We start from the raw sequence: 9037 nt of genomic DNA, 5'->3' as shown, positions 1-9037 counted from the left end.
TCGGCTGGGCGTGGTGGCTCACACCTGTAATCCTAGCACTCTGGGAGGCCGAGTCGGGCAGATTGCTTGCGGTCAGGAGTTCGAAACCAGCCTGAGCAAGACCCCGTCTCTACTATAAATAGAAATAAATTAATTGACCAACTGATATATATATAGAAAAAATTAGCTGGGCATGGTGGCGCATGCCTGTCGTCCCAGCTACTTGGGAGGCTGAGGCAGGAGGATTGCTTGAGCCCAGGAGTTTGAGGTTGCTGTGAGCTAGGCTGACACCACGGCACTCACTCTAGCCTGGGCAACAAAGCGAGACTCTGCCTCAAATAAAAAGGACTCAGACTCTACAGGGGAGGCAGGAAATCAAAGACCTAGGGTCTAAATCAGAAGCATCCTGATCTCCCACCCTGTAGCCCCCACAACTCACCCCTGCCTCAGGCCTGGGCTCCATGGCCAGGCAGGGCTGAGGGCTGCCCAAGAGACAGGGGAGCTCCATCCCCCCACCACCCAGCTAGTCTCTCCCAGGAGAACCGAGTGCACAGCTCATTCATTCATCACACAAACGTCTGCTGGACTGTTGCTCCGAGCCTGCATGTGCCTTCGCTGTGCCCAGTGAGCAAAAACAGACCTCATCAGAGCCCGCCTGGGGCCAACAGGCTCAGCAGGAAAGGGGACAGAATTCAAACAGTCACAGACACAGGGTAAGACAGCCGTGAATAATAACGCCCAAGAGCGGGTAAGGAGGAGAAAGGGAAGGCTCCCTGAGGAAGGGAGGGTTTGATCTGTGTCCACATGGAGACTCAGCCAGTGTTCCCAGAGAAACAGCTTAGGCAAAGGCCCTGTGGCAGGAAGGGGGAGAGGTTAAGTGACAGACTGCCAAGAAGTCACCATGATTGGAGGAGGACACGGTGGCAGAGCCAGGTCACAGCACAGGGCAGGGTCCTCGGAGGCCACCGGTGAGTTCAATCCTGATCCTCGGCCCCTTGGAAGCCAGTGAAAGTGTCCATAATCTGAGGGGGGTGGGGAGGGCAGGGCCCGTGGGGGAAGGCCCAGACCGGGGGCTGGCACAGAGCCAGGCAGGAGATGATTGGTGGTGCAAGCTAAAGAAAACCAGGCTTTTGAGGAATTAAAGCCAGTTTCATTCGGAGCCTTAGTGAAGATTGCAGGCGGGAGCTTCAGAGTGTTTCTGTGGGAGCGATGTTCCGGCCCACAGCTGACGTACAGGTGTGTGGGGGGGGTGGGGGCTCTGCAGGTGCAGAAGTCACATTAGAGCAAAATCTCATCCCAGTTTGGGTGCGAGGGTACATCTGAGGGGACACAGAGGCATAGCTGTCAACCCTGCCATGTTATCTTCTGTACAGGAAGCAGCAAGGGCCAGGATCACTGAACTCACCTTTTCTAAACGCAGCGATTCAAGCGAGGGCAGCGGGGACCTGTCCCTACCGCAAAAGGTCTTCAGGGCGTTCTTCCTGAGGGCTGCGCTCAGCCACAGGGTCGGGCTCTGCTGGCAAGCATGGTGACGCAGCTCCGCAAGGGCTTAGGCAGGGCGGGCGCGGTGGACAGACTCCGAAGGTATCTGGGACGTGGACTGGGCGGCTGGGCGCTGGGCTGGATGGGGGGCTGAGGGCAGGGGAGCAAGCCTGGGTGCTGGAAGGCCAGTGGGACAATTCCTGGGCCTGGCAATACCTCCAGGGCCAGGTCTGGATGAGGGTGAGGAGGTTGTGAATTTGGGCTTGGATGCTTGTTGAGTCGGATGTGCCTAGGGGACACTCGTGGGGCACGTGGGCCTGGTAGGGGCTGAAGGCCATGCTGGTTAGGAGCCCAGCTTCAGCGCCAAGCTCTGGGGCGCAGGAGGAGGAGGAGCTGGCTAGGGAGGCTCCACTGGGGAGGCAGGAGGGAAACCAGGCCAGGGAGGGTGTCCTGGAAGCTGGGACAATCCAGAGGGTGAGCAAGGTTCACTGTCTGTTGAGTGGCCTTGGGTGACAGCTTGGGAAGCTCGGTGTCACCCTCTGTGCAATGGGGTGGCACACCCACGTCACCCACCTGGCCCACCTGGTTGCATAGAGTGAGGACCCGACGTGAGGAGGAGGCAGCGCTTGGCACAGACGCCGCACCGCTGGGCGGGCGCCTCCTCCCCCAGGGCGGCCGCAGAGGAGGGTCGGAGCCCCGAGGGCGCGGCGCAGAGGCCTGGGCGGACCGCTCGCGTTAGGACCCAGCGGATCCGGGGCTGGAGGGCGGGCGCCAGCCCGTCGGGGGCCCGGAGGGGGGCTCGGAGCGGGCACAGGGGCGGCTCTGGCGGGCAGACTCGGAGCGGGCGGCGGAGTGACCCGGACAGGTAGGCGCGGGCCTGGTGCTCGCGGCTGGGGACTCGGGGTGCAGGCAGGGACGTCGATGGGGCCCCAGGATTTGGGGGGCGCCGGCCTCTCCAGACCCTAGATCCTGGGGGCAGCTGCCGAGGGGGCACCCTAAAAGTTTGGGGTCGCTTTGGGGGTAGGACACGAGTTGGGAAGGGCAGGAAGCACGAGTTGGGGGGGCAGCGGTGGGGACGTCGGGGATGAGGCGGCTTTTGTCTCGGGGGAGGCTGGAATGTGGCGGGTGGGGTAGGGGGCCTGTGGGAGCAGCGGAGACAGAGACGCAGAGAGACAAAGAGAGATCAGAGACCGTGGAGCTCTAGGAGCTCCCAGCAAGTTTCCGGGCTGATTGTTCCCAGCTGTGCGGCTGCAACATCTGGTTTCCTCCTGCGGGGACACCCCCTGCCCGGCCTCTGGAGCAGGCAGAGCGCTCCCTCAGTCTGAGCCAGGACGGGCGTTGTTCCCCTCCTCCCTGGGATGCAGAGGGGGGAAGGAGGCAGTTGTGGAAGGGGCTCGAGGTGGGGGTGCAGCCTCCTGGGCAGGTCCTGGCCACCCCCACACCCCTAAACCCCCTGTCTAGAAGCTCTTGGAGGTGTGGTCCCCTGGCCTTTCCCCACACTGACTCCTCTCTACAACCCCAGGCCAGCCCCTGGGCCCGGGTGCCAGTCCTGGGGGAGCAACACTCCATGGCGGGCACTGAGAGGCATCACCCCAACTCCTTGAGACCCCGCAGGCCAGGCTGACCATGCGGGCGTGGGGGGCAGCAAGAAAGGATCTTTAGGTCTCCAGTCCCTTTGCCAGGAGGAGGCCCCGGGTTTTCAGAGTGGGGTGTGGGGAGCCAGATGTCCCCTGCCTCTGGGGCAACTTGAGTCCCAGCTCCCCCACCCCACCCCCACTCAGAGGTGCTGGATGCATGGCCCCAGCACGGGTCAGGGAGGTCTCAGGAGTGGGAGGGGGGACGCTGGCCACGTTTCGGCCCGTGTCCTAGGTCCCCAGCGGGCAGTACAGCAAAGCTAGTGTTTCCAGTTAGCTGTCTGGAAGAACTTCCCCTGTCGGGGCAGGGAGGGGCCCCCCTGGATGGATGAGCCCCTGGGCTCGGCCCTCACAGGGCTCACTGCAGAAAGCCAGTGGTCTGGAGGTGGCCCTCCACTGAGCTGGGACCGGACGTGGGGACCTGGCGGCTCCGCCAAGTCTGCTGTGCAGCCAAGACCGGAGGCCGGACTCCACCAGGGGTTCTGGAACGCCGGGAACCTGGTGAAAAGTGTGCACCAGTGCCTTCTCCCAAAAATTACACACACATCACTGGCCCTGCAGCGTCAGGGTGTTCTGCACGCCTGGGCTGGTGACATCATGGCCCCCTCTGGCGCTGCCCCCCTCAGACTCCATTCCAAGTGCTCTCTCCTGCAGAACAGACCTCAGGCTCTGAGCCTGTGAAGACGGCCAGGTCCTGGGAGGCCTGAGGCCTGGCAGGAGAGGAGTCTTCTGGGGGCTGGGAGCCCTGCCCAGCCTGGCTGCCCTGGGGGCCCCGGGCCGTGTGCACGTGGTTTCCTGCCTTGCTAGATGCTCCGGGCCCAGGGGCTAATTGGGAGCAGGTGGTGGGCTTGGCCCAGGCTGCTGAGCCCAGGCCATGATGCTGGCTGGGCCTGGGGTCAGGGACTCATATAGTCGGAGCACTGGACACCAGGGGAGGTGCTGGGCCAGAGGGGTGGGCATGGGTGTGGGTGGGGCAAGAACGATCAGGGCTGGCAGAGCATTAGAAATGTCCCTCAGTGATCAGGGCAGGGTGGGGTCTGTTTGTCAAGGGCAGGATGGGGTCTGTTTGTCAGCCCTGGAGCCAGGTTGGAGGCCTTGTCCCTTGTGACCCAACCACCTGCATGGGCCAGCTGTCCCTCTAAAGTAGTCCTGACCCCCAGACCCCCCAGCCTTCCAGATGCCTGGCTTCTGCTCGGGGGGCCTGCTTCTCCAGGCTGAATCCAGGGCACCAGAAATGGGCTCTGTGGTCCTGGGTCCATGGGCCTGGACACAGCTCCCCCACTCCCCTTCCTCCAGCTGTCCTCTGACACCACCCCGGCCTGCCGCTCTCCGTGGCCATGAGAACTGCCTACCTCTTCCTGCTCCTCCTGCCTGGTACGTGACTCCTGGGGCAAGGGGTAGCTCCCCTCATGTGGGGTGGGAGTGGGGTTCGTGGAGGGGAGCCCACAGTGAGCCTTTGTCATGCTCTGTGGCCAAACTCAGCTCCTCAGCCACCAGGGCCACCGGCTTGGCTGTCTGGCATCTCCTGGGCCTACACCCCCCCCCCCCCCGCCTCCCAGAGAGTGGGCACACCCTGGGCATCAGAAATCCACGCTTTTCCTCTTGCTCACTGCCCCTCCTGGGAGCAGGGGGAAGAAGCAGGGAGCACCCCTGGCGGGGAGTCCGAGGCCTGGCTTGGAGACCTGTTTGGGGCCCTCCCACCCTGTACATTCTTGACCCCAAAGGGGTCCCTATTGGCCAAATGAGATATCAGTGAGCATCACAAAGGTCCTGAGGTGTCTAACATTCATTCATTCATGCACGAGATAAGTGTTGAGCTCCTACTATGTGCCAGGCACTGGGCTGGGCCCTGGGGAAACAGCAGTGAACTAGGCAGACAGATCCCTGCCCTCCCCATGCTGGCCCTCTAGGGCGAGGAGGCAGATACTGAACAAGTAGACACGATGCACTGCAGACTGCCTGGGTGCTGGGTGGACACCAGCAGGAAGATGGTGGGCCAGGGACGTGTCCCCGGAGAGCCGTGGTTTCAGTTAAGACCTGAAGGAGAAGCTGACCAGGTGTCACAGGCCCAGGGAGAGCCAAGTGCAAAGGCCCAGCAGCAGACAGGAGCATGTTGAGTCCTGAGGGCAGCCAGCGAGGGGGACGGGGCAGGGAACGGTCAGGGAGGTGATGCAGGTCCAGAGTGACCCCCACCGCCCCTCCCCAGAGCACCTCAGGGCCCCTGTTGTCCCCCCTTGGGGCACCCCCACATGCCTTGCCTCCCATTGCAGGCCTGCTGGCTCAGGGCCAGTATGACCTGGACCCGCTGCCACCGTTCCCTGACCACGTCCAGTACACACACTACAGCGACCAGATCGGTAAGGGCCTTCCACCCCGGGTCTCTGCCAGCCCTGCTGTGTCACCCAGGCCTGACTCCCTCCACATGTGTGGCTCAACAAGGGACCCGGTGGGGCAGGTTGTGGGGAATCCTGGTGGTGGGTCCCTGGCTTAGTTGTGACCTCATTTGCCCCTGGGGCTAGGGGCTGGCCTGACCCCCACTGATTCCACATTCTCTCTGTTTGCAGACAACCCAGACTACTATGATTACCAAGGTAAAGGCCTGGCAGCTGGAGTCGGGGGGCTCACGGGCCCTGGGAGGGGAAGGAGGGAGCAGACCCCCTCACCCTCCCCTGGTTGCAGAGGTGACTTCTCGGCCCTCTGAGGAGGAGCAGTTCCAGTTCCAGTCCCAGCAGCAAGTCCAACAGGAAGTCATCCCAGCCCCCACCCCAGGTAGGCCACAGCCCCTGCTCCCACCCCTCCCCCATCTCCCCAGCACCCTGGAAGTAGGGGTCTGTGCATCAGACCCTCCCAGGGCTCTCTCCCGCCTCTGTCTCTCTCTCTCCACCAGAACCAGGAAACGCAGAGACGGAGCCCACGGAGCCCGGGCCTCTGGGTAAGCGCTTTCCTGATGGCTGGAGAAACGGAGGCGCAGCCCCAGCCTCTGAAGTTGGGGTGAAGTGGGGGGCGGCGCTGGTAGGACAGAGGCCTCTGCCCTTGCTGGGAGGTAACATGGGGGCGGAGGGAGCTTGCAGACGTGCCCCTGCTTCAGGCTGGCAGCTCCAGGCCCCCTCCCGGCAGCTGCTGGAGACCCCAGCCTGCCTCCAGGGGCCTGGCTGGAGGCTGAGTTGGCCTGGGCCTGTGGAGCCCCCTCTCCTCACAGACACTGGGGGGTAGGCGAGAGGTGTGCCGGGGCTTCCTGCCAGCCAGGAGGGGCCCTGGCACTGCCCCAGCCAAGAACCTGAGCGAATGAGATGCACGTGAGCAGGAGAATCCGCATGCTTGCCCTCGCGTGAGCTGGTGTGACTGCATGCGCCTGTGGGCGTGGACTTCCACGGCCGTGCGGGGTGCGTGCAGAACGTGCGTGTGTTTGAACGTGTGCTGGTAACTGCGGTAGGGAATCGATGCACTGCCTCAAAGCTGGCGGCCCGGGCGCCCAGCAGCGCTGTGCGTGCGTGTGGGGCATGTGTAGGTGGGGGTCTGGGCTGGGCCTGAGGGGACAGGCGGGACCCAGACCCTGAGAGCCAGTCTCAGGTGGGTGAGGTTGGGGGCTGCCCCCCAGCTCTGGGCCAGGTCTGACCCTACCTGTCACCCAGACTGCCGCGAGGAGCAGTACCCGTGCACCCGCCTCTACTCCATACACAAGCCTTGCAAACAGTGTCTCAACGAGGTCTGCTTCTATAGGTGAGCACAGGTGGGCCGTCATCGGGAGGACTTTAGGGGGGATGAGGGTGGCCAAGGGGGTGGGGGACACCTGGCTCTGGCCAGCCAAGGTGGGAGTTTGGGAAAAATCGTGAATCCAGAAGTTGAGCTCAACTCTGTGGAGCAGCTCAGGCCTGGGACCCTGACTCCAGGGCTCTGATGCCAGGTTCTGTCCAGGCTGTCCCAGTGGGGGTGGGTGAAGGGGGAGCTGAGACCCCTCCTGGCCTCCTCCCCCAGCCTCCGCCGTGTATACGTGGTCAACAAGGAGATCTGTGTCCGCACAGTCTGTGCCCACGAGGAGCTCCTCCGAGGTAGGAAGTCCCCTCCGCTAGGCGTCCCCTGCCCCATGGCCACTTCGTTACCTAGCCAGCCATGCATGTGCCATTGCCAGGGCACCCCGAGGTCCCATCCTCGCTACTGTCCATCCTCAGCACCGCCCCAGCGCCAGAGTGGGGGAGGGGTATCGGCTCCCATCACCCCGCCACACACTGACCCCCGCCTCCGCCTCCCTCCCGCCCTGCCAACAGCTGACCTGTGTCGGGACAAGTTCTCCAAATGTGGCGTGATGGCCAGCAGTGGCCTGTGCCAGTCTGTGGCAGCCTCCTGCGCCAGGAGCTGCGGGGGTTGCTAGGGTGGAGCCCCGCCCTGCTCAGATCTAGGGGCCTCGGCCCCACCCGACCTGGTGCTTTCTCCTGTCCCCACATTCCCTGTTCCCTGTATCGTATACAAAGTTAGTGGACTGCAGCCCTGGGGCGTGGGCCGTGGTGCCTCAGGCCCCACTCCCAGCCTGTGGCCACTCCTGGGGCGTGACCGGGGCTCCCCACTGCCCAGTCTCTGCCCCCTTGGGGGGGACACCTCAGGCCTCTCTGGGGGACCCGGACCCCTGGGGCCTTCTCAGCCCTTCTGAGGACAGTCCCCCGAGGTAGGCCATGTCTCTCATCCCAGCTGGTCTGCTTGGATTTCCTACAGCCCCTGGGCATGGACCACCTTTGTTTGTTTTATACAAAATTAAAAACAAGTTTTTACAAAAGATTCAGAGTCACTTTTTCAGTTGAGGGCACAGAAGGGGCAGCCTGGTGCCTCCAACACTGCCTGTCCCCACCGAGAGGCTCCCCAGCCCCCCAAGAGCAAGGGCTACTCCTGTGCCTGTGGCTGCTACAGTCCCGAGCCACCCGCCCACCCGCATCAGCCCCGCCCTGCACAGGAGCAGGAGCCACGCCAGCATGTGCTGGCCCCTGCGTGCGGTCGCAGGCGCTGGGTGGGAAATGGAAAGTTTCAGGGATGCGGCTTTCTCATTACCAGGGCTGCGAGGTGAAGGTGTGAGTCCCTGTCACCAGAGGGATGCAGCCAAGAGAGGATGCTGCCCCCAGGGGCAGGGAGGCAGGAGGTCGAGGCAGATGGACCTGAGTTCGGAGCTTTTGGGGGCGGAGCAGGGAGGCCAGTGCAGTTGAGACAAAGCAGAGCAAGTGTCACCATACTGCCCTCTGAGCGGCACTGGGACCGCTGAGCGGCACTGGGACCCGGCTCTGCGTGAGCCTCAGCACACTGTCCTGTTTAACCCTCAAACAGGCGTATGCGGTGGGTACAGGTCATAGCCTCATCTTAGCGCAACTAAGCCCCCTGAGGGTCCACCCGCTGCAAGTGGCAGGATCTGGCTGTTGGACTCCAACAGACGACGACTAGCATCATTCCTCCCTCAGACACCGACTGGGCACCTCCTCTGGGATCTTCCTCAGAGCCAGCCTGTGAGGCAGATTCCCATTTTACAGATGGGCAAACCGAGGCTCAAGAGGTTAAGCAGCTTTGCCCAGGATCACTCAGTGGAGCCAGGGCAAGATGTGGTGTTCACTCCCAACCCCGCCCTTGTTCACCACGCTGCCTGGGAGGCCTGTCACTGACCAGAGGGGCGGCGCCGATCTGGGGGTGGGGGCGGGCAGAGGAAGGCAGGACAGCTTGGGCGGCAAAGAAAAGCTGTGCAGATTGGGTCACAGCCCCCGGCCTCAACAGCCCCATCTGCTAAATGGGGTGGATGCCCAGGGCCTCCCACCCCGATCCTATGAGCCTGGTAAGCTCCTTACCCAACACAGGCCTCTGCCTCCCCCATCTCCCCAGCACCCCTCCCTAGAGGGCCCCATCCCTCCTGGCCCAGGCCCTACCTGTCCCCCTCCCAGGTCCTCCCAGGAAGAGGGCACACTAATAGCAGA

General features: G+C 63.2%; 1 protein-coding gene across 2 annotated transcripts; it reads left to right on the top strand.

Moving 5' to 3' along the window:
• Positions 1-1967: 1967 nt before the first annotated feature.
• MFAP2 (microfibril associated protein 2) lies at positions 1968-7863 on the top strand. Of its 2 annotated transcripts, XM_012763123.2 has the most exons (9): positions 1968-2326; positions 4392-4469; positions 5366-5452; positions 5660-5686; positions 5775-5864; positions 5983-6027; positions 6728-6815; positions 7071-7144; positions 7361-7863. In XM_012763123.2, exons 2-9 carry the CDS (start codon positions 4433-4435, stop codon positions 7462-7464), a joined length of 552 nt encoding a protein of 183 aa, XP_012618577.2. In that variant the 5' UTR covers positions 1968-2326; positions 4392-4432; the 3' UTR covers positions 7465-7863. The 2 variants fall into 2 exon arrangements, with proteins under 2 accessions (XP_012618577.2, XP_075866650.1); XM_076010535.1 differs by lacking the exon at positions 1968-2326 and having other exon boundaries at positions 4387-4469.
• The last annotated feature ends 1174 nt before the right edge of the window (positions 7864-9037 follow it).

This window comes from Microcebus murinus, chromosome 2 (genome assembly GCF_040939455.1).
Source record: "Microcebus murinus isolate Inina chromosome 2, M.murinus_Inina_mat1.0, whole genome shotgun sequence".
Classification (NCBI taxonomy): Eukaryota; Metazoa; Chordata; class Mammalia; order Primates; family Cheirogaleidae; genus Microcebus; species Microcebus murinus.
The sequence above is the reverse complement of the archived record's forward strand: the minus strand, read 5'-3'. Positions and strand labels throughout refer to the sequence as shown.